The sequence below is a fragment of the Rhinatrema bivittatum genome, chromosome 1 (genome assembly GCF_901001135.1).
Source record: "Rhinatrema bivittatum chromosome 1, aRhiBiv1.1, whole genome shotgun sequence".
Taxonomy (NCBI): Eukaryota; Metazoa; Chordata; class Amphibia; order Gymnophiona; family Rhinatrematidae; genus Rhinatrema; species Rhinatrema bivittatum.
Window position 1 is genome coordinate 650,058,709 of NC_042615.1, and position 25,193 is coordinate 650,083,901.

General features: G+C 44.6%; 1 protein-coding gene across 1 annotated transcript in view; it reads right to left on the minus strand.

Moving 5' to 3' along the window:
* ELL2 (elongation factor for RNA polymerase II 2) overlaps window positions 1-25,193 on the minus strand; it is a 227,552-nt gene that overhangs the window by 11,135 nt on the left and 191,224 nt on the right. The window contains exons 9-10 of the mRNA XM_029572992.1: window positions 18,671-18,737; window positions 11,309-11,480 (exon numbers count right to left, since the gene is read on the minus strand). Of these exons, the coding sequence (XP_029428852.1) occupies window positions 11,309-11,480; window positions 18,671-18,737 (239 nt within the window). The remainder of the gene's footprint in view (window positions 1-11,308; window positions 11,481-18,670; window positions 18,738-25,193) is intronic.

A 25,193-nucleotide genomic window follows, 5' to 3' on the forward strand; every position in this document is an offset into this window, starting at 1 on the left:
TGTGCGTGTGTGCGTTACAATGGGTGGTCTGAGTGGCAGTGTGCGTGTGTGTGTTACAATGGGTGCCTGAGTGGCAGTGTATTCGTGCGTGTGTGTGTTACAATGGGTGCCTGAGTGGCAGTGTATTCGTGCGTGTGTGTGTTACAATGGGTGCCTGAGTGGCAGTGTGTGTGTTACAATGGGTGCCTTAGTGGCAGTGTGTGTGTGTGTGTGTGTGTATTACAATGGGTGCCTGAGTGGCAGTGTATTTGTGCGTGTTACAATGGGTGCCTGAGTGGCAGTGTGTGTGTGTGTGCGTGTTACAATGGGTGCCTGAGTGGCAGTGTGTGTGTGTGTGCGTGTTACAATGGGTGCCTGAGTGGCAGTGTGTGTGTGTGTGCGTGTTACAATGGGTGCCTGAGTGGCAGTGTATTCGTGCGTGTTACAATGGGTGCCTGAGTGGCAGTGTATTCGTGCGTGTTACAATGGGTGCCTGAGTGGCAGTGTATTCGTGCGTGTTACAATGGGTGCCTGAGTGGCAGTGTATTCGTGCGTGTATTACAATGGGTGCCTGAGTGGCAGTGTGTGTGTGTGCGTGTATTACAATGGGTGCCTGAGTGGCAGTGTGTGTGTGTGCGTGTTACAATGGGTGCCTGAGTGGCAGTGTGTGTGTGTGCGTGTTACAATGGGTGCCTGAGTGGCAGTGTGTGTGTGTGCGTGTTACAATGGGTGCCTGAGTGGCAGTGTATTCGTGCGTGTTACAATGGGTGCCTGAGTGGCAGTGTATTCGTGCGTGTTACAATGGGTGCCTGAGTGGCAGTGTATTCGTGCGTGTTACAATGGGTGCCTGAGTGGCAGTGTATTCGTGCGTGTTACAATGGGTGCCTGAGTGGCAGTGTATTCGTGCGTGTATTACAATGGGTGCCTGAGTGGCAGTGTGTGTGTGTGCGTGTATTACAATGGGTGCCTGAGTGGCAGTGTGTGTGTGTGCGTGTTACAATGGGTGCCTGAGTGGCAGTGTGTGTGTGTGCGTGTTACAATGGGTGCCTGAGTGGCAGTGTGTGTGTGTGCGTGTTACAATGGGTGCCTGAGTGGCAGTGTATTTGTGCGTGTTACAATGGGTGCCTGAGTGGCAGTGTATTTGTGCGTGTTACAATGGGTGCCTGAGTGGCAGTGTATGTGTGTGTGTGTATTACAATGGGTGCCTGAGTGGCAGTGTATTTGTGCGTGTTACAATGGGTGCCTGAGTGGCAGTGTATGTGTGTGTGTGTATTACAATGGGTGCCTGAGTGGCAGTGTATGTGTGTTACAATGGGTGCCTGAGTGGCAGTGTATTCGTGCGTGTTACAATGGGTGCCTGAGTGGCAGTGTATTCGTGCGTGTATTACAATGGGTGCCTGAGTGGCAGTGTATTCGTGCGTGTATTACAATGGGTGCCTGAGTGGCAGTGTATTCGTGCGTGTATTACAATGGGTGCCTGAGTGGCAGTGTATTTGTGCGTGTATTACAATGGGTGCCTGAGTGGCAGTGTATTCGTGCGTGTATTACAATGGGTGCCTGAGTGGCAGTGTATTCGTGCGTGTATTACAATGGGTGCCTGAGTGGCAGTGTATTCGTGCGTGTATTACAATGGGTGCCTGAGTGGCAGTGTATTCGTGCGTGTATTACAATGGGTGCCTGAGTGGCAGTGTATTCGTGCGTGTATTACAATGGGTGCCTGAGTGGCAGTGTATTCGTGCGTGTATTACAATGGGTGCCTGAGTGGCAGTGTATTCGTGCGTGTATTACAATGGGTGCCTGAGTGGCAGTGTATTCGTGCGTGTATTACAATGGGTGCCTGAGTGGCAGTGTATTTGTGCGTGTATTACAATGGGTGCCTGAGTGGCAGTGTATTTGTGCGTGTATTACAATGGGTGCCTGAGTGGCAGTGTATTTGTGCGTGTATTACAATGGGTGCCTGAGTGGCAGTGTGTGTGTGTGCGTGTTACAATGGGTGCCTGAGTGGCAGTGTGTGTGTGTGCGTGTATTACAATGGGTGCCTGAGTGGCAGTGTGTGTGTGTGTGTGTTACAATGGGTGCCTGAGTGGCAGTGTATTTGTGCGTGTGTGTATTACAATGGGTGCCTGAGTGGCAGTGTATTTGTGCGTGTGTGTGTTACAATGGGTGCCTTAGTGGCAGTGTATTTGTGCGTGTGTGTGTTACAATGGGTGCCTTAGTGGCAGTGTATGTGTGCACATGTGTGTATTACAATGGGTGCCTTAGTGGCAGTGTATGTGTGCGCGTGTGTGTATTACAATGGGTGCCTTAGTGGCAGTGTATGTGTGCGCGTGTGTGTATTACAATGGGTGCCTTAGTGGCAGTGTATGTGTGCGCGTGTGTATTACAATGGGTGCCTGAGTGGCAGTGTATGTGCGTGTGTGTATTACAATGGGTGCCTGAGTGGCAGTGTATTTGTGCGCGTGTGTGTATTACAATGGGTGCCTGAGTGGCAGTGTATTTGTGCGCGTGTGTGTATTACAATGGGTGCCTGAGTGGCAGTGTATTTGTGCGCGTGTGTGTATTACAATGGGTGCCTGAGTGGCAGTGTATTTGTGCGCGTGTGTGTATTACAATGGGTGCCTGAGTGGCAGTGTATTTGTGCGCGTGTGTGTATTACAATGGGTGCCTGAGTGGCAGTGTATTTGTGCGCGTGTGTGTATTACAATGGGTGCCTGAGTGGCAGTGTATTTGTGCGTGTTACAATGGGTGCCTGAGTGGCAGTGTATTTGTGCGTGTTACAATGGGTGCCTGAGTGGCAGTGTATTTGTGCGTGTTACAATGGGTGCCTGAGTGGCAGTGTATTTGTGCTTGTTACAATGGGTGCCTGAGTGGCAGTGTATTTGTGCGTGTTACAATGGGTGCCTGAGTGGCAGTGTATTTGTGCGTGTTACAATGGGTGCCTGAGTGGCAGTGTATTTGTGCGTGTTACAATGGGTGCCTGAGTGGCAGTGTATTTGTGCGTGTTACAATGGGTGCCTGAGTGGCAGTGTATTTGTGCGTGTTACAATGGGTGCCTGAGTGGCAGTGTATTTGTGCGTGTTACAATGGGTGCCTGAGTGGCAGTGTATTTGTGCGTGTTACAATGGGTGCCTGAGTGGCAGTGTATTTGTGCGTGTTACAATGGGTGCCTGAGTGGCAGTGTATTTGTGCGTGTTACAATGGGTACCTGAGTGGCAGTGTATTTGTGCGTGTTACATTGAGTGCCTGAGTGGCAGTGTGTGTTACAATGGGTGCCTGAGTGGCAGTGTATGTGTGCGCGTGTGTGTATTACAATGGGTGCCTTAGTGGCAGTGTATGTGTGCGCGTGTGTGTATTACAATGGGTGCCTGAGTGGCAGTGTATTTGTGCGTGTTACAATGGGTGCCTGAGTGGCAGTGTGTGTGTTACAATGGGTGCCTGAGTGGCAGTGTGTGTGTTACAATGGGTGCCTGAGTGGCAGTGTATGTGCGTGTGTGTATTACACTGCCACTCAGGCACCCATTGTAATACACACACGCACATACACTGCCACTAAGGCACCCATTGTAACACACACACACACACACTGCCACTCAGGCACCCATTGTAACACGCACAAATACACTGCCACTCAGGCACCCATTGTATTTGTGCGTGCGTTACAATGGGTGCCTGAGTGGCAGTGTATTTGTGCGTGCGTTACAATGGGTGCCTGAGTGGCAGCGTGTGTGCGTGCTACAATGGGTGCCTGAGTGGCAGCGTGTGTGCGTGTTACAATGGGTGCCTGAGTGGCAGTGTACTTGTGAGTGCTACAATGGGTGCCTGAGTGGCAGTGTATTTGTGCGTGTTACAATGGGTGCCTGAGTGGCAGTGTATTTGTGCGTGTGTGTGTGCGTGTTACAATGGGTGCCTGAGTGGCAGCGTGTGTGCGTGCGAGCGAAAGAGACAGAGGCCGGTCAGGGAGGTGACTGGTGTGTGTGTGCGTGCGAGCAAAAGAGAGACAGAGGCTGGTCAGAGAGGTGACTGGTGTGTGTGTGTGCGTGCGAGCGAAAAGACAGAGGCTGGTCAGGGAGGTGACTGGTGTGTGTGTGCATGCGAGCGAAAGAGAGACAGAGGCTGGTCAGGGAGGTGATTGGTGTGTATGTGAAGAAGAGATACTAGTTAGGGAAGTTACTGGTCTGTGTGAGACAGACTGGTTGTGGGCCCTAAGGAAGAGGACAGAGCTTCAGCAACAGTTGCTGCTTCTGGTGAGTGCCATTGGCCTGCAAGGGAAAGTAGTAGGAGAGTTGCTGGAGAGGGTAAGTAAAGGCAGCTTTTAAAGTTTATTTTTCTTGATTGACTGCCATTTTAATTATTGGGTATTATGTGATGTGTGCTGTTTTGAAATATTTTATTGATATTTGGACAATTTTTAATAATCTTTAAGAGTTTTTAATTGTTGGATGTTATTCTGTTCATCAGCTATAGTTTTACTATTATTTCTAAGTGGGTATCTATCTATAGCAGCTTGGCTTGCTTTCTTTTCCTAATAGGAGGTGTATTAGTGTTTAGGGCCTGGTTAAATATTTGTAGTGGTAAATTACTGTCTTTTCATAAGGAGGGGTATTGTGCTTGCCAGTAAAGAGAGTTTGTTTTGCTTTTACTGAGATGTCATCAGATCCAGCATATTTTTTTTGTATGGTGAGCTGTACGGGTAATGCCCTAGTTCTGCTCTGCACCCATTTTTGGGGGTCGAGGGGGTTCCTGAGGATGCAGAATATATATTTACATTTTTCCCCATGACTGTCACATGTTCAATGTGTCACGCATTTAAGAACCATCTGTCAGGTGTGTCCCGGCCGAAAAAAGGTTGAGAACCACTGGATTAGAGGGCATGCATAGAGAATTAGAGGGGCTGTGAATTAGAGGAACAAAGGTGCGAAAGGGATGTGTGTTGAGAGAAGGGGTCTGAGTGAATCATCCTCTTCTCCTACTGCCCCTTGCCCTTCCTCTCTTATCCTTGATCCTCATCTCTCCTTCACTCATTCCCTACATCCTTCCACCTCTCTTGCCCGATTCCTTCCCCATTGCCCTTCAGATCCCATCATCCCCCTTCCCGTCTCAGTATCAAGATCCCTTTCACATAACAAAAATGAACTAAATGTAACTGGATACATACAGAAAAGACTTAATGCCCATTTTTATTTTCTTTATAAAAACAAAATATTCCACATAACTGCTGCAGAATTTTGTAAAATTTTCCACAGGAACCAGGGGAATTGCATATATAGTATGTGAAGCCCTTGGGTCCTGGTGTCTGGGATAGGTAAAGGCTGGAAGAGCGAGAAAAAAACACAACCCAAAACGGTTTACGCTATGGTGGGAGGAACATATGCGGCAGTGGTAGGATCTGGAGGGGTAGATTGGGGTCTTTCATGCATTACATTTCTTCCCTGATCATCTCTGAAGAGATTTCTACCATTACAAGGTCCATCTGCACATCTTGAAGGCAGGTGGCCTGAAACCATAGCAGCTTGCTGGTATAAATAGGCTGAGGAGAATTTCTTGACACTATTTCAAAACACTGTGGAGTCAGGTAAGACCACAATGCATCTCACTTCTTTACCGGTCTCTATCAGGTTAAGAAACTCTGCATGTTTGTCACAAGTAATAGCAAGTTTGCTTACCATAAGCAGTGGTTTCCATAGATAGAATAAATTAGTCATGATGTGGAGTAATGTCATCTGGCAGCACCAAATGGACCCCTGTCCCTAGGGAGAGGACCTTTTGCTCTGAGCACATGGGAATTACTATTTGGGCACTACCTTGTGAGACACCCTTCAGTCGATTCTAGAGCTAACTAACGGGCCGATACAGTAAAAAACGTGGGAGAGCGCCTGCCCGCTCTCCTGCGCGCGCGATACAGTAAGTTAATTTGTTTAAATTAGGCCCGGTGGTAAAAAGAGGCGCTAGGGAGACTAGCTCGTCCCTAGCGCCTCTGGACAGGAGCGGCAGCTGTCAGCGGGTTTGACAGCCGACGCTCAATTTTGCTGGCGTCTGTTCTCGAGCCCGCTGACAGCCACAGGCTCGGAAACCGGACGCCAGCAAAATTGAGCATCCGGTTTTCAGCCCGACAGCTGCGAGCCAAATTCAAATTTTTTTTTTTTCACTCTTCGGGACCTCCGACTTAATATCGCCATGATATTAAGTCGGAGGGTGCACAGAAAAGCAGTTTTTACTGCTTTTCTGTGCACTTTCCCAGTGCCGTAAGAAATTAGCACCAACCTTTGGGTCGGCGCTAATTTCTGAAAGTAAAATGTGCGGCTTGGCTGAACATTTTTCTTTCTGAATTGTGCGCGCATACCTAATAGGGCCATCAACATGCATTTGCACGTTGAGGGCGCTATTAGGTGCCGCGGGTTGGACGCGCGTTTTCCTCCCCTTACTGAATAAGGGGTAAGGGAAAACGCGCGTCCAAGAGCAGGCTCCTAAAGTTATGTGAATAACTTTAGGAGCGCATTGTACTGGATCGGCCTGCTAGCTAGGAAGTTGACTCTCCAGAGAGGCGGGTGAATATTCTGCATAGTTAATTCATGCTATTTACTGAGGTGGCAAACATCTGGGCTGTGCTCAGATGAAAGGGCTGAGAGGGACTTATGAGGCAACCATCGTGCGAAAATTCCCACAAAAGCTCTATTTATTTAGGTGTATTTTTTTATACCGAAGTATTAGTGTCTGCCTTCACTCCGGTTTACAATTATAACAACGATTTACATTGTTTTTTCTTTTTAAAGGAACAAATAACAACAATTAACATTAGAACATCAGGAGAACAAATGGAGAAACAATAGATCTAAAGTGACATTGGTAAAATGCTTGATCACATTGCTAATATGAGGATATTAAGTAGTGTTAAAGGTAGATACTAGATAGAGTGATCCATTCAGTGCCTACCAGATGATATCCCATGTATCATGACAAATTTAGCCCTGCTTATTGATGGGGGGGGGGGGGGGGGACACCAAACACTTCTGCATTCTTATGCCCCTAAAAAAAGCATAAAGTAGTCACTAGTCTTACCATATTGCTTAGAAAAGGCAATCAAATTTGTTTGGGACATAAGCATCTTAATATAGTGCCAAAATAAAAAAGTAAGCTATTTTATTGGCATAAAAAAATGAATATCGGGATAGATTCATATGAAAAATTTTGCCCTGGTCAAATTTTTGAATACCCCTTTTGCCATATTGGACTTTGATAACTATTTTATGCGTTTGTTGCAATTTTCAGGTGGTTCTATAGAACTTGATTTGTATTGTGCTTTTGAACACCACCATCCTGAATTGTATGCAAGCATTGCACCGGTAGATTTGGTAAGAAGTTATGTAGGATTAGAGCACAGCATTCTAATGCTCATTTCCTCCAAAAATTCTCAATTGCTTCCAGGGATACACAGAGGCACAAGTTCAATTTTATGGCACTTTTTAGGGCAGATTTAACTGGGGATTATTGATTTGGTTGTCTAAGATCTTACTTCATGTCTGAATTCTTATTATCTAGAAGTATGGTGGCCAATTTACTTTTGGAGTTAGCTTCCTAAATTAGTCCTTTTAAAAATTTACTAGGGCTGAGTGCCTAAATTTAAGCTCCTAGTTTTAAAAGGGTCTTGAATTTAGGAGCCAAAAAATGGGTGGCTATTTGGGGGGGGGGGGGAGAAGAGGAGTTAGGCAGAGAATATCGATTAGCACTGATTTTAAGAACTAGGCACCTAATTTAAGTTCCTAAATCTAGGAAAATAGTAGCCCTAAATTTAGGAGCCTTACTTTTAGGCTCCTAAAGTTATGTGAATTTTCAGCTGAAACAGGATCACCAGTTCGGCTGAAAATAGGTGCCTAAATTTAGCTCAGTTTTTTTTTTCAATATCTGCCCCATGATGTGTGGGATCTCCCACATCCTCTTCCATAAATAAAATAAATGTATTTAGATGTTTAATATACTGTCATTCCATGTATAGATCATAACGGTTTACAAAGTATCATTCATAATTATAACAAAGATTGGTTATCACAGGCAGGCAAGTATCAAGTGAAGTTTTCTAGAACATATTAGCAATTGATTTTGTACATAAGGTGAAATGTATGGGTAATTAAAATGATATACTCTTCACATCTTTGTCAGTGGGTTATGAGAATTTCATTCTCTCATTTTATTTATTCTTCCTGATTAGATTATATTTTGTCCTTCTTGTCTTTGTGGCTCTGTATGTTCTGATGTTAAAGTTAAATTATGAGTTTTTGAATAGCCATGTTTTTAATTCGCATTTAAATCTGTTAATGTCTCAGTTAAAGAATTCCAGAGCTTTGGTCCTTCTATGGACAACACACAATCTCTCATTTGTGTCAGATGTGTGCTCCATATTGTGGGGATAGTCAAAGTCTTATTTTGAGATCTTAGTGTTTGCTGAGGATTGTAAAGTTGTAGTGTCTCCCCTAATAAGCTGGTGTTATTAGAATGAATGTTAAATATAGTTAGTACTTTATAGTAGATTCTGGATTGTATTGGCAACCAGTGCAGTGACAGTGGGTGTAATGTGATCATATTTCCTAGACCCTAGCAATACTCTTGCTGCAGCACTTTGTAATAGTTATATTGGTTTTAGATGACTTGCTGGAAGACCTAGTAGAAAGTAGTCAAGATCTGAGAAGATAAGAGTTTGCAATACAGTTTGGAAATTAGAGTTAATAATGGTTTTAACCAATGTAATATTTGCAACTTGGCATAACCTGTCAATTTATTGATGTGCTTTTTCATTGTGAGGTTCTCATCTATCTGTACTCCTAAATCCTGTACTTTTGTGGGATTAATTTGAAAGTTACCCAGCTCTAGGGCAGGTGGTTTAACTACTGATGCGTTTCTACTCAGTCAAATGATTTCAGTCTTTTTAGGGTTTAGTGTCAGTTTAAAGTTGCGATAGTTCTTGTATTGCTTTCATGCAAGTAGCGAGAGTATCGAAGCTGTATTTTTGAGTGATCTGGAGTGTGGGATGTAAAACTCTATGTTGTCAGGATATAAGAAGGTTATACCTAGATTCATCAGTAATTTACACAGTGGTGGCATATAAATGTTGAATAGTGGTGCTGAGAAGGCTGAGCCTTAAGGGGCCCCTGTTTCGCACTAGAAAGTGTCAGATACATGGTTGCCCAGTTTGACTTGGAATGTTCTGTAAGAAAGAGATGAGAACCAACTGAGAACCCTATCATCAATCCCAATGTTTCTCATCTGATGGCATAACAGGTTATGGTCCACCTTGTCAAAGGTGGCTGTTAGATCAATTAGCATTAGACGATAAGATTAATAAGTGTCAAGCCCTCGTAGAACAAAGTCCGTTCTTGGAAGAGAATAGACAGGCACTGTTCCCAATTCTTAAGACATCCAAGACACAGAGAAGCAGCCTTGGACTCACTAGCAACCTGTCCATGCAATCTCAAAAGAAGCATGGACAAAAAGAAAAAAATCTTCAGATGGAGAAAGTCCTGATGGGAGTATCTCTCATAGGTATCTGGGGTCTTAAAGACTCCTCAGATCCTTAGAAAACAATGGCTAAATGGATATCTGGGAACATACCAACCTTGAGAGCTGAACTGTGATCTAAAACTTGGCTCATCAGGACAAAGTGATGTTGAGGGACAGGAAAGGCTTCCTTTTCTGAATCTATTCAACTCATTTAGGACAAATAGCACCGAAACAGGCTTGGGGGCACTGGATGTGTGTCACATTCGCCTGGCACTGAAGTGGAAGTGCAGAGAGGCAAATTGTTTGACATATCAAGAGGAAATGAGACACCGGAACCCTGGCATATCACATGAACAGGGTGGCAATTCTTATCAAAACTGGTCTCAAAAAGTGCTGACAACACTAGGTTAAGCCTCTCCTAAGGGAGTGGATATCCTGTGAGATACTGGCATTCAAGGCTCTGGACTGGATCTCTAGAGATGAGCATGTCCTCTGAGCAGGAAGACAGAGTTCTCTGCCAGATGTAGAACTGCCTGCATATAATTTTTCTTGGAGCCATGCATTGAAGCTGTCAAAACTTAGGAATCTTTGCTCAAAATACTTTCTAACTCTGTAACCGAATGCTCACAACCCTTGTTGCAACTTGGGTGAAAGGGAGATCTCTCTCCACTCCTGTGCCTATCCTTAAGAGGCGCAGAAAAGCTTGAGGGCTACAATTGCTGATGTGGCTTTGTGAACTTCACTTTTGAATCTGAAGTTCACTTTGTTGAACTGGACTTAATTGGCAAGGAAGGAAAATAGTGAACTTCCAGGCCTGAAGTGTATAACACATTAGCCAGACAGACTAAGGAAAGCTATTGCTATCCCTGGAGAGAGCAACAGGAATTAGATCTACTTTACAGGATTTGCAGATACTTATGAACAGATTGGCCATCTTTGGAGACAGGATGCTAGGCTTTGGATACAATTTAAAGCTATTGTCCTCTTTCACAAACAGCATGACGAAAATGGACAAAGAAAATGGAAATTAAATATTTTCTCCTGAAAAATATGCTGAAGATATGGAAAAATATGGCTGGATGGCTTGCTAGTGTGATCACGCAGAAGAAAAAAAAAGTGAACTAGATCAGCAGACTAGCAAAGAAAGAGTAAGCCTTTAAAAGTGCCAAAACATCTAAATTAGGGTGACCTAGGGAGCTTTAGGTAAAAATATCCTGAACAAATAGGAAACATGGTCAGCTTCTGAAGCACTACAGGCCTCCAGAGGAAAGAACGTGCCAGGTCTTGGCAGAAAAATGCAAAATGAAAGGAAAGGAAAGGCCTTTACCCAGAAAAGATCTGGAATAATTCGTTTGCTGGGTGCAATGATGCCTAACGGATGAACTGCTGGTCTTCAGAGAAAGTTATGTAACAATAAGATTATGGAGTCAATCATAAGCAGATATCAGGTGTACACCATACAACTCCCTGTCCATATTAACAACTGAGTTAATACACTGTCAATTCTTATGCCCCGCTCCATGTTTAACAATAGTATTTGTTCAGTTAATTTGTTTTACAAGACTGCAGAAATATTCCCTCACTACTGAAGGACCCCTAACTGCAGAACTCTACAGAAACTAGATGTCAAGAAAAAAAAGTTACAAGTAAGCAGGCAGTCAGGGAATGAGATGTACAGAGCTACATTTCCAACTGAAAGGCTGACTTGCATCTGTCTATATCACTGTTAACTTGGCTCTAAAATACAGATACAATATTGGGATACAATAATAGTTATCCAAATAAAAAAGCAAAAATAATTTTTTTTTCTTTTGAGGGTAGGGGTGAAAGGATTCCTTACCCGATATGCTTTAGATCCTGGAGTATGGAGCTTGCGCTTTGCATCAAGCTTCACAAATCTTCTAGTAATATTTTCAACCCTGGCATGCAAGTTCCGATATTCATCATATTCAGAATTGAAGTCATCCTTATAAATTTGACGTTCTTCACAAGACACGATAGCTTTGTATTTTCTTAATGAAACAAAAATTAGAGATTTTCAGAGCAGACTTAGTAGTTCACTACATAAAGCAGAGTTGTTTACCTGTAACAGGGGTTCTCAGAGGACAGCAGGATGTTAGTCCTCATACATGGGTGACATCATCAGATGGAGTCCCGGTGCGGAAAACTTATCAAAGTTTCTACCACAGGTTCATGCAAGGTCCCTCTTCAGTCTCGTAAAATAGAATTACGATTAAAATAAAATCAGAAACCTAACTCTGCGGGGTGGTGGGCGGGTTTCATGCGGACTAACATCCTGCTGTCCTCTGAGAACCCCTGTTACAGGTAAGCAATTCTGCTTCCCCCCCCCCCCCCCCAAGGACAAGCAGGATGGTAATCTTCTCACATAGGCAAATCCCTGGTTACTGGTTGCTCCCCAACACAAAAAAGGGACCAACAGCCCACCTCACCAGGTGCCAATGGGCACAACACCAGTGCTGTGAGGTGGAGACAGCCTGAACCCAAACAATGGGCACTAGGTTGGGAGAGTTGGGGTCTACACCTCAAAAGGTTCTGAAAGACAGACTGGCGGAACCTTCTGTCATGTCTGTCAACCTTAGACAGTTATGGGATGTGAATGTGTGGAGAGAAATCCATGTCGCAGCCTTGCAGATCTCCTCCACAGGAACTGCTCGCAAGTGGGCCACCTATGCTGCTATGAATCTGATAGAATGAGCCTTGCCATGACCCCTAAGATGCAGACCTGCCTGGGCATAACAGAAGAAGCAATCTGCTAGCCAACTGGACATTGTCTGTGTGGCAAAGGCAATGCCCACCCTATTCTTATCAAAAGAAACAAAAAGTTGGGTGGACTGTCTATGGGTTTTTCTGTCTGCTCCAGATAGAAGGTTAAGGTTCACTTGCAGTCCAAACTGTGCAGTGCTTGTTTGCCTTGGTGTGAATGGGGCCTGGAAAAGAACATTGGCAGGATGATTGACTGGTTATGATGGAAATCTGTCACCACCTTACACAGAGCAAGAGTGGGACCTTGAGGTGGTAGTGTCTAGTGATCTGAAGACAGCAAAGCAATGTGATCAGGAGATAGCTGAAGCCAGAAGAATGCTGGGCTGCACAGAAGGGTCAATCCAATAAAGTGCAGCCGCATTTACCCCGCTCCTAACCCGCTTTCTACTCACTTACCGGCCGCGTTAGCCCTTCCTGTGATCCACAATCCCCTTTAACCTACTCTTACCGCATCCTTAAATCCCCGGGTAACCCCTTCCGCACGCAGCATGTATATTACATGTAAACGATCGAATTAGCTATTCCCTACCATCCAGTAACGCGCGCCCCGACTATCGCTTTTTTACCCTGCCGTTTTGCCGCGCGTTTAACCTGCTAACTTACCGCCTACCCTTACCCCTGCATTAGAGGCAGGGGTAAGGGTAGGCGGCAAACTTTCCCCCAGCCCCCGCTCACCTGCCCTGGCCGTGTCCATGGTGCTGGTCTCCGGGGCAGCCCCAGTCCTCTCCCCTCCTCCTGAAGCAACAAAAGCGAAAAAAAAAGTAGCAAGAGAGAGGATGGGCAATCCTACGCTTGGGATTGCCAGTCCCCTCTCCCCTCCTCCCGAGGCAAGGCGCGAAAAGCAGCCTTGCTCCGGGAGGAGGGGAGAAAGGACTGGCAGTGTAAAGCGACGAAGCGACTTTTTTTTGCAGCCCCCCTCCGGAGACTGACATCGGCGAGGACAACAGCGGCTCCCCTGCCTCCAGCTGCCCGCGAAGATGGACGCATCGCACGGGCGAAAGCGGCCCCTGTGCGTGCAATTGGGCCGCTCAAGGCGTGACGTCACATGCCGTGACGCCAAACGTTGTGACGTCACGCCTTGAGCGGCCCAATTGCACGCACAGGGGCCGCTTTCGCCCGTGCGATGCGTCCATCTTCGCGGGCAGCTGGAGGCAGGGGAGCCGCTGTTGTCCTCGCCGATGTCAGTCTCCGGAGGGGGGCTGCAAAAAAAGTAAGTCGCTTCGTCGCTTTACACTGCCAGTCCTTTCTCCCCTCCTCCCGGAGCAAGGCTGATTTTCGCGCCTTGCCTCGGGAGGAGGGGAGAGGGGACTGGCAATCCCAAGCGTAGGATTGCCCATCCTCTCTCTTGCTACTTTTTTTTTTCGCTTTTGTTGCTTGCTTCGGGAGGAGGGGAGAGAGGGCTGACAATCCCGAGCGGAGAACTGTCCACTTCCTGGTACCCGTCATTTCAAATGACATTTGAAATGACAGATACCAGCGTGTCTGTGAAGCGTTAGGCCCATGCACCCAGGTTACTGTATAGCGCTCTATACAGTAAAATGGGTTGCGCGGGCCTAACGCTTCACGGACGCTTCTTAGACGCAGCTTGCATTTGCAAGCTATTTACATACAGGATCGAGCGGTAGGTGAGCAGGACTGTGCGTGCGGCAACTGCGGGTGCGCCGAGCACTAACGCAGCTCTTCCTACCACTTGTTACTGGATTGACCTGAGAGAGAGGAATAACTAATGTTAAAATAAATAAATAAATAATAATCCCTTTGTAGAAGTCCTTGGTGAGGCCTCACCTGGAGTACTGTGTTCATTTCTGGAGACAATCTCAAAAGAGGCAGGGACAGGATGGAGGTGGCCCAGAGAAGGGCAACTAAAATGGTGTGGGGTCTCCATCAAATGACTTATGAGGAGAAGTTGAAGGACCTAAATATGTATAGCCTGGAGGAAAGGAGTTGCAGGGGAGAGATGATTCAGACCTTCAGATACCTGAAAGATTTTAATGATGCACAACTGACAAACCTTTTCCGTTGGAAGGAAATCATTAGAGCTAGGGGTTACGAAATGAAACTCCCAGGACGACGATTCAGAACCAATGTCAGGAAATATTTCTTCATGGAGAGGGTGGTGGATGCATGGAATGCCCTTCCGGAGGAGGTGGTGAAGACCAAAATGGTGAAAAATTTCAAAGGGGCAAGGGATAAACACAGTGGTTCACTACAGGCTAGGAGAATAGAAATGAAGAAATGAGTACATGGGGGTAACTTGCTGGTGTGGCGGTTGCTACCCTTAACCAATAAGCCTGAAAATCTTGATGCAACTCCAACATTACACACTGTTTCTACGGCAGAAGGTAACAGGGGACTGGACTCTAAAATAGCAACCAAACAAGAGCCCTGACTTTTGACGGCCTGGGAAACTGATAAGAATGGGGGACTTGTATAGCTCAACAGGAACTACCATAATCTTGTTGGGCAGGCTGGATGGACCGTTGGTCCTTTTCTGCTGTTATTTGTATGAATTCCTGAGAGACAGGGCGACTGATGCAATCCTGGAGGCAGAGTGGCCTAGTGCCACTGACTTCAGGATCCACTGGACTCCTCGCATGTGTAAATAAAAAAACAAATATGCCAGTAGAGTAATATGGACAGTTGTGGTCATATGGCCCAACAGCCTCTACATGTGCCAGGTTGATACCTGCTAGCTCTGTTGAATCTCTGCCGCCAAGGTGACAGCCCTCTGGCAGGGCAGAAAGGCCTTGGCCAGCAGGGCTCCTATGAAATCCAATTGAGGAGATGGGACTTTGGTTAGCTGAGAACGAACCCTAGTGACTCCAAAACCCAGATGATCATACGCATGGACCAGATGGCCCCTGCCCGAGACGTGCTCTTGACCAGCCAATCGTCAAGATACGGGAAGACATGCACTCCCAGTCTGCGGAGGTGCACCGCCACCACAATTAGGCATATTGTGAAGACCGTTGGGGCAGACAAACCCGAACGGCAAAACTCTGTACTGGAAGTGCTGTTCCCATAAGTCAAAGATACTTCCTGTGACTAGGGAAGATCTCAATGTGAATGTATGCATCCATTAGGTTGAGGGAGCATAACCAGTCCCCTTGTTGCAAAAAAAGGAGGATCAAGGTGCCCAGGGAAACCATCTTGAACTTTTCTCTTTTTAGAAACTTGTTCAAGTCCCTTAGGTCTAGGACGGGATGGAGTTCTCCTGTTCTCTTTGGAATCAGGAGTACATGGAGTAGAATCCCTACCCTTTTGCCCTGGTAAAACTGGCTCTACCGCTGTGGCCATTAAGAGGGATGAGAGCCTCACTTGTAGTACCTCCTGATGCATTATCCGCCCCCAATGTGGGCATGGAGGGCAATTTGATGGGATACCCAATAGATTTAATTAGTACCCGGACAATGGACTGAACTCACTGTCTGAGGTTACACTGGGCCACTGGTTCATAAAGAACTGCAGTCCATTGACCCGGGTATGGGCAACTGGGTTATGCTCCCAAATGGCTCAGTCAAAGCCCCATCCCCAAAGTTGACTGAGCAGTTGGCTGGGGCTTGGGGAGTTCTCAGCTGCCTAGAATGGCTACGGGAGCTCTGAAGGTGCTGTTGGGAATTGAGGAGGCAGAGGAAAGTATTTCCTCTGGTGAAAGAAAGACTTCATGGGCCCCAGTCTCAACTGCCTCCTGGATGAGGAGGCAGTCTCCAGAATACTAGTGGAGAGCTGTTGGAGGGTTTAATGGTGATCCCAAAGCTGGAGCGACAGCAGTCACCCTATCTCCGAAGAGATTCTCTACAGTGCATGGCACATTGGAGAGTCTTTCCTGTACCTCTGCGGGTACCGATTCCCACTGCAGAGACATCTATGCATCTCAAAGACATCATAGGTCGCATGGACCTCATTTTCCGCACTCCAGACCCTTGTGCACCAGCGACACTGAGGGTCTCTTGCTGCTGTTGAGGCAGCTGCTCAGCCACCTCCTTCACCTGCTTCCAGATGTTCCGCAAGTACTGGCTCATGTAGAGCTGGTAGGCAGTGATGCGGGCAGTAAGTATAGCGCCATGGAACACCTTTCTTCCAAGAGCATCCATCAATCTATGGTCCTTCCCCAGGGGCACTGAGCATGGTTGGCCCTCTTGAGAGTGGATTAGACCACCACTGAGTGGTGAGGCAGCTGAAGCTTACTGAATCTGACAGCCTTCTGATGAGGTAAACCTGTCCACCTTCTTGTTAATGGGAGGCACTGTGAGGGTGGTATTCTGGTATCCTCAGCAGCAATTCCTTAAGAATTTCATGTACCAGGACCACCACAATTTCCATAGGAGGCTCCATGAACTGGAGGATATCAAGCATTGTGTGCCTGGTATCCTCCTGTCAAAAGCTAAAAAAGGGATGGCCTCCACACCCTTACAAACCTTGTGAAGGTTAAGTCCTCAGGCAGAGAATTTTTTCACTCATTTGAAGAAGGGTCGGAAGGGAAGCCATCAGAGTCTTCAGAGGACGACTCAGTCGGATCATCCCCCCAGGGGTCACAGGGATCTTCATCCTCACTGTATGTGAAAGGGGATGGGGCCCTAGGTGCAGGCAATGGTAGAACTGGATGGGGGGGGGGGGGGGGGGACTGCAGGCCTCAGCGGAACTTTCTCCTCAGAGGAACTGGCAAAAACCACCGATTCTGTAGGGTGAGCCTCTGTGTCCCCGCTGGGCATGGATGCCACCCCGGGAACAGACACTAGCTGGGTTGGTAATACCAATAAGTACATTGAGCTTTTCCCAGAGGTGGTATGAGGACAGCTCCTCCCCGAATGTTGCCAATGCCACCACTGATAGGGAGGAAGGAGGGGTGAGGGGGTGGCCAGATCTTCGTTGGAACCAAGAGGAGGATTGGCGACTGGCACCAGGACTGGTGGAGACCACTTCGGACCCCGGGCATCGATAGAGGATGGGTGCTTCTCGCCATGGGGCCGCTTCAGGGGCATCGCGACAAAAGCCAGTACAACCCTGTGCATAGACGGGTGCTTCTCGCCATGGGGCCGCTTCAGGGGCATCGCGACAAAAGCCAGTACAACCCTGTGCATAGACGGGTGCTTCTCGCCATGGGGCCGCTTCAGGGGCATCGTGACAAAAGCCGGTACAACCCTGTGCATAGACTGGGACAGATGTCAATGCTTCTTAGGCTTCCCTAGATGCTTGGCCTGATCTTTCCCCGGTGCAGAGGTTGAAGATGAACCTGGTGTCCTCAGCCCAAAGAAACAGTCTCAGACGCCGCTATCCACTGCGAATATTGGAAGGAACAGACTATCCCGCTGATATTAATGGTGTAGTGTCCATCGGTTTGGCTCCAAGGTCCTTCAATGCCAATGGCTTGGATTTCCTCAACCCAAAGAGCTGATCCATCTCGAGTTGAAGACTATGTCCCTTCAGGATCATCTGGGCGCATAAGCAGCAACCCCAGATGTCATGCAATGCCCCCAGGCAGACTATTCACACCTCATGAGGATCAGTGATAGCCATGGTCCTTAGGCACCGAGGGCATCGGTGAAAACCAGATGTGGTCATGATGGGGCAAAACAAGAGGGCCGTAAGTTGAAAACAATGGCGGCAAGTGTCTATGGTTGGTGGGCACCGAGGCACCACCACCACGGGGGGGCCGGATGGACACTGAAGAGTGACCCTGCGTGGATGCATGGTATAAGGCATGCTAGGCATACTCAGTGTGCCTAGTTAAAGTTCTTGAAACTGACATTACATTTTCTGCATCAGGGCTCCATCTGATGTCACCCATGTGTGAGGACTACCATGTTGCTTGTTTTCTGAGAAATATTGCTATCACTGATTTTGAACATCTGTTCATACTATCATTAAATCTAAACATGTGCTCATAATGAAACAGCCAACGTTCTGCATATTAATTTCAGTCCATTTGGATTTGAATAAACCCCGACAAACCTAGTTAGACTTTAGTGAGGTGCAAGGTGGAGGAAAGCCACTTTAAGTTTTGTTTTTAGGGGAGAGTATATAGTGGTGCTGTAGTTAGTGTGCAGTCTTCACAAATCCTGTTTTTAAGCAGAAATTGTAGTTCCCTAACTGGGCTAGTAGGTGTGCTTAATTCCCTTCCAACTATATCCTATCAGTGAAACAAGTTTCATCTAATTTGTAAAAATGTTTAATTGATGAGTGTCCATGTTCTCACTATTAAGCATACTTCATAGTGAAAGTTTCTGTAAACTCTTTATGACTGAACATATCAAGGTGTTCATATGAGAAACCTCCTGTATCACTACTACATAGCAGGAAAAGCCTACTCTGATTCCCTGAATAAAAACAATTTAAATATTTACCATACTACAAAAACTACATTATAGATTATATTTATGTAACAAAACTATTAAACCAATATAAAACAATTACTTACATCAAATAATCTGGCAGTTCAGTTGTTGACGAAAGATCTGTGCTGGTAGTACAAGTTTCTTTTATGCCTACAAAAAACAAGTTGGTGGTGCGATTTACCATTTATGCTGAAAAAACCATGACAATATAAAAACGCAAACTTCTGACCATTAACTAAAATCAGAACCTTCTGGTTAGATACTTGCCAAAAATTGTGTTGTATTTTCTATAAGCTGGCGTAAATAAAGATCACAACTCACAAAATAAAAGCCATATGACTGAGCACCACAATGACTAATTCAGAAGCATCTGTACAATAAGGGAATGCAAACTTGACCCAAGGTCAGTTGACTATTATTCCAAATCAAGCTGTGGCATCTGCCCCATAATTCAGCATTTGCAGTAGCAGATGTAAGCCATAGAACAAAAGAGCAAGATCCAAGTTTTAGATCCCCACTGTTTTAATGGCAGAGAAATCCATAGATGTTTAACCCCCTACCACCACACTTTTTTTTTTTTTAAACAAAATTATATTGCTGAGGTGCAGGTTATATTAACAAATGCAAGAAATTAAAGTATGTCAGCTAGCACTCCAATAGTTCTGGGCAGCTTGTAGTCATGGTCACAAGACAACCATTTCATAAGTCACAAAAAAATCCAATGTCTCCATCTCTCCCATAATTAATACCCCCTTATGTCGTCATGTAAAAAGGTCTCTCAACAGTTTGTAGCCTTCCTAACATATCTCAGTGTACATATCCTCAATTATATTCCTATATTAAAAAAAAAAAAAAATTACGCAGAGCCTAACATGAAGCTGGAGGTTTCACATTTCTCATATGGTGTCAATTCCAACTGATGGAATTTGAACTTCTGACTGGAAACTATTGCCTGAAGGGTGAGTGTAAAAAAGTCTTTTATGCTACTTTGAATTCAGTTTGCACAATGCAATTTATTAAAAGTACTCAAGAATTATATTCATTTAAACTTAATTTGTGCTAACACACAAAAGGATGTCAAATTCAAGACATGCATGCCAGCTACAAGGTGCTGAGAAAAAAAACCAAAACACAGTGTCACGTGAATTTATTTCTTTTAGCTTGTTTTCCAAGTTATGTTACAAAGGCTTATAAGCCTTATTAGAATTCAGGTACAATAAGTCCCTTTTCCCAAAGAGCTTACAATCTAAGTGGATACTGTCTTCTATAAAAGTTGTGATCAAAAGGACAGATTAGCAATGAAAAAAATATTCCTAACATTTACCTAATTGTAAGAATGCATTTCCACTTTCAAATATCTTTTGCTATTCATGGCCCCCTTGGTTTCCAATATATATTTGGCTTTTTTGTTAAATCAGCTAGTTTTCTTTACTAAGGTAATTCAATTATTTGCATTTCTCAGTTTACTAAACATGGCAGAGATTAATTTTAAAAAATTCATCTGAACTTCTCTTAACTTCAGGAAAAACACCCATGTAGCTGCATCCACTGGCAGAGTACCTCATGTTGCGGAAAGCCCAACCAAAACCTCTTCTATAAGAGGATGCATGACTATGCAGCAAAGAACTGGAAACTGATACCGTAGCTCTCAGCCATTCGGGCACTGGCAAATAGAGGCTTCTGTTAGGCTTTTTCAAACTAGACATGTATAACAGACAAGTCAACGGCAGAGCACTGTGAAATCTGGTTTGCAATTTAAATTCCTCCCCCACCCTCAGTATTAGTAACTATGTTGAAGTTTCTGCTCCACTTCAAGCTACATTATGGGGGAAAGGTCTTCTCTGCACATCTAGCCATGACTGTAGATCATGCAGTCTAGTCAGAATCTAACAGCTGCATGCTGATCAGTTTTAGTCTCAAACTAGCTAGGGATAGAATGAAGGGTGGAATAATGGCCAATAAATCTACCAGACTGGAATGCATTAGCATCCCCCAGCGAAGCAGTGGTGTGCTCAAATACTTGTTTTAGAACAAAAAAAACCAAAAACCCAGGCTTCTCCAGTTCGAGAGCAGTGTGGCCACCACATTTTTTTTTTTTTTTTTAAATTGGATTGAAAAAAAAAAGTCTCCAAATATCAAGGCCAAGCCAAAGACATGCAAATAAATTAGTTACAATAGCTACTGAAAGTCCATACCGCTTGAAAATTTTTCACATTTTATTGTGGCAATGCATCAGACTTGCATACTATTAAATATGTCCAGTCGCTTTCCCCAAAGGCGAGAAGTATGGTGTTTAATTACCCTTAATGACTGGTGGCTACATCTTTGGCAAGGTTGGTCAATAAGTATATATTAAGTTTACTCTGATTTGTGCATCTGTTATCAATTGTTCTGGGGAGGGGGGAGGGAATGTGTCTAAGCTGTCATTTGATCTCTGCTCAGAGTTCCAGGTAATTTGGGGTTTTTTGTAATGTTCTTGCTTACAATAAAAAGATCTGAAATATAAATTAGTTTTTCCTACTCAACACCATACACTTTTCAGGGCCAAAAGTGTTTTATTGGGGGACAAAGCATATACATACCCAAAAAACACAAATTCAATAATTGGATAAGTCCCCACCTTTTTGATTCAATATTTGGTGCAAGTATCTTTGGGGGCCGATGCAATTATGTGCGTTGAACGCGGGCGCTGACTTTTCAGCGCCCGCTTTTTTAAATGCATGCATGCATGCATGCATGCAAGGGAGGGGGCACCATGCAATATGGGAATTAGGGGGTCGCGGCAAACTCCGCCTCTGTTTTCATAACCTGCCGATCAGCCAGTATTAAGAAAAGGCATAGAGTTTACCGGCGTCGGTCTTCATAACTCGGCGGTCTGTGGTGTTATTTTTATTACTTAAAAGTACAGAAAAGCAGTTTTTTTTGCTTTTCTGTACTTTTCAATGCGCTCAGCTATTAATGCCCGAGACGCACATTTATCTTTCTGCATTTGGAGTGAATAAATAATAGGCTCATTCGCATGCATTTGCACATGATGAGCGCTCTCTCATTCACTCCACCTCGGACTCGCATTAAATAGGCGCTAATCCCCCTATTGCATTAGGGGGTGGATTAGCGCCTATTTATCCTGCGTCCCACTGCGGGTTAAATAGTGCACTCGGCTGAGTGCACTGTATTGCATCAGCCCCTTTGGCAGCAATTACAGCTGTGTATTGAGACAGGACTCCCATCAAGGGAAATACCTACAGTGCTTGAATGTAATCTACTCTGAAATGTCATGAAAGGCAGAATGCAAATTAAAAAAAATAAATAAATCTGTCACAACGGCTGGGCATAGCTATAAAAAGACTAGTTTACAAGTCAACACGTTCTAGGCCTAGTCTGTTAATTCAGATGAAAGGAGTGAGAAAGGTCAAAAACCTGCAACTTTTACCAAAAGCTATAAAAAAAAAAAGTGTTTTCTTTCTAGATGTCAGAGTATGCTTCGTTGCCTTTTTATTGCCAGGGAGGTCACAATGATGATCCTACCACAGTAAATACTCTCGTATGTGTTTAACAGTATGTCTAGTTCAGCGGTTCTCGACTGGTGTCTGACACCAGTGTCGCCACACTTCCTGGTCCCCCGCTGACCCAGCTGCTCCCCCTACCCAAGCGAAATAGGTCCTCCATCCGGGCTTAAAATACTGATAGCCTGGGCAGAACGCGGCAAGGGAGCTGGAGTCAGCGGCACCGGCATGCTCTCTTCTCCCCCCCCCCCCCCCCCCTGGAAGAGGAAGCGGTGAGAGGCAGGTGCATGCATGGGAAGAAGAGACCATGCTAATATGGGCAGCATTGGCCCAAAGAAAAGGAGAGGCGCAGCCTGAGGAACGAGCAGCACAGCTCGGAGTAAAATGAGGAACGTCAGCCCTCGCGGCTGATGGGACTCCTTTCTCCGCGAGGGCCGAAAATGAAAGAGGTTGCTGCTGCCGCTAGTTCGGGGGAGTGAGTAAATGAGCAAGCATGTGTTTCAGATCCTGTGTGTGTGTGTGAGAGAGAGATCATGTGTATGTATAATTAAGAGCCTGTGTGTATAAGTAAGAGAAAGCGCATGTGAGTATGTGAACGACAGTGTGTGTGAAAGAAAAAGTCAGCATGTATATGAGCAATTGAGAGCCAGCATGAGAGGGAGAGAGGAAAGTTGCAAGCAAACCATCCCTCCTCCAATTAATTCTAAACAATCTCAGGGCACCTGGATATCAAACATTCCCAGGTATGCAGAGCAAAACAATTTTTGTATCTTTATTTTTCATTATTGGGCCTTTGTGTCTGCTATTTTGAAATATTTTATTGGTATCTATAAATTTGATAGAGTTTTTAATTACTGGATATTCCATTCATCAGCTGTTTCGAAATAATCTGTTCTTTTTGTCAGTATGGTTTTGCTGTTATTGATTTTATAAGGACTGGTGATGTTTCTTTTTTTCCTTTATTACACTGCATACAAAGACTTGTTGCTGTTTCCAATTCAGTTTGTCTGCATGTTTCTAGTTATGTGGTCTCTTTATTCTCTGTTAGGTGAGGATCAGCACATGTGATTCAGGTGAGGTTTTCTGCTGGCATGTAGTTTCTTTGTAGGGCTCTATAGTAGCCTGGCTTGTTCTGTTTTCCTAATAGGAGGTGTATTGTGTCTTAAGGCCTAGTGTAATTTCTTAGGTAAGGTGTTTACTGTTTGAGTACTAGAAACTGGTGCTGTTTTGGTGTGGGATGTTTACTATTTATGTAATTTCTGTTCAGACAAAATACGTATCTTTTCTTGTGTCATTCTTAATAAAAATACTGGACTTTAATTTTTATTTCTGCCGTGAATTGTAATGAGCAGTGTGTCACATGTGAGCGTGGTCCGTCAGATGTGCATGATGGGAAAAAGGTTGAGAACCACTGCTCTAGATTATGCTCAGCAGAACTTGGGGGATCTTGGTTTATAAATTTTAAAATAATGCACTCCCACACACAGGAATCTTGCCATTCATGGATTGCTGTATTAAATGTAAGAATCTTTAATATGCCAAGATATTAGCTGTGTAAGAATTGCAGGATTGGCACAATATTGTCCCTTACAGACATATTCCTGTCAGTACTCTAGCAGTGGTATTGTGAGCCACCTGAAGAACATGCAGAATAGAAGCCTGTAACCCAATATACAATGAAGTACAACAGTCTAAACCTGAGAGCATAAGGGTCTACAGGACAGTTTGGAAGTCTGCAAATGCTGAGTGAGGCTCTAACTTTAAGAGATGTAGCTTGTACAAGGCAGTTTTACGTAGCAATTGGTTTTGGAACCGAGAGGGAGCAATTTTAGATCTAATTCTTAGTGGAGTACAGGATTTGGTGCTGCTTGGCAATAGTGATCATATGATCAAATTTGAATTAATGACAGGAAGGGGAAAGTAAGTAAATCTACGGCTCTAGCGCTAAACTTTAAAAAAAAAAAAAATGAAACTGAGAAAATGAGAAAAATAGTTAGAAAAAAAACTGAAAGGAGCAGCTACAAAAGTAAAAAGTGTGCAAGAGGTGTGGTCATTGTTAAAAAATACCATCCTAGAAGCACAGTCCAGATGTATTCCACACATTAAGAAAGGTGCCAAGAAGGCAAAACGATCACCGGCATGGTTAAAAGGGGAGGTGAAAGAAGCTATTTTATCCAAAAGATCTTCATTCAAAAATTGGAAGAAGGATCCAACAGAAAAATATAGGATAATGCATAAATGTTGTCAAGTTAAATGTAAGACATTGATAAGACAGGCTAAGAATTTGAAAAGACGTTGGCCATAGAGGCAAAAACTCACAGTAAAAAAAACTTTAAATATATCTAAAGCAGAAAGCCTGTGAGGGAATCAGTTGGACCGTTAGATGATCAAGGGGTTAAAGGGGCAATTAGAGAAGATAAGGCCATCGCGGAAAGATTAAATGATTTCTTTGCTTCGTGTTTACTGAAGAGGATGTTGGGGAGGTACCCGTATCGGAGAAGGTTTTCATGAGTAATGATTCAGATGGACTGAACCAAATCACAGTGAACCTAGAAGATGTGGTAGGCCTGATTGACAAACTGAAGAGAAGTAAATCCCCTGGACCGGATGGTATACACCCCAGAGTTCTGAAGGAACTAAAAAATGAAATTTCAGACCTATTAGTAACAATTTGTAACCTATCATTAAAATCATCCATTGTACCTGAAGACTGGAGGGTGGCTGATATAACCCCAATATTTAAAAAGGGCTCCAGGGGCGATCCGGGAAACTACAGACCGGTTAGCCTGACTTCAGTGCCAGGAAAAAAATAGTGGAAAGTGTTTTAAAGATCAAAATTACAGAACATATACAAAGACATAGTTTAATGAACAAAGTCAAAATGGCTTTATCCAAGGCAAGTCTTGCCTCACAAGTCTGCTTCCCCTTTATGAAGGGGTTAATAAGTAGATAAAGGTGAACCGGTGGATGTAGTGTATCTGGATTTTCAGAAGGCATTTGACAAAGTTCATGAGAGGCTTCTAAGAAAAAAGTAAAAAGTATTGAGATAGGTGGCAATGTCCTTTTGTGGATTACAAACTGGTTAAAAGACAGGAAGCAG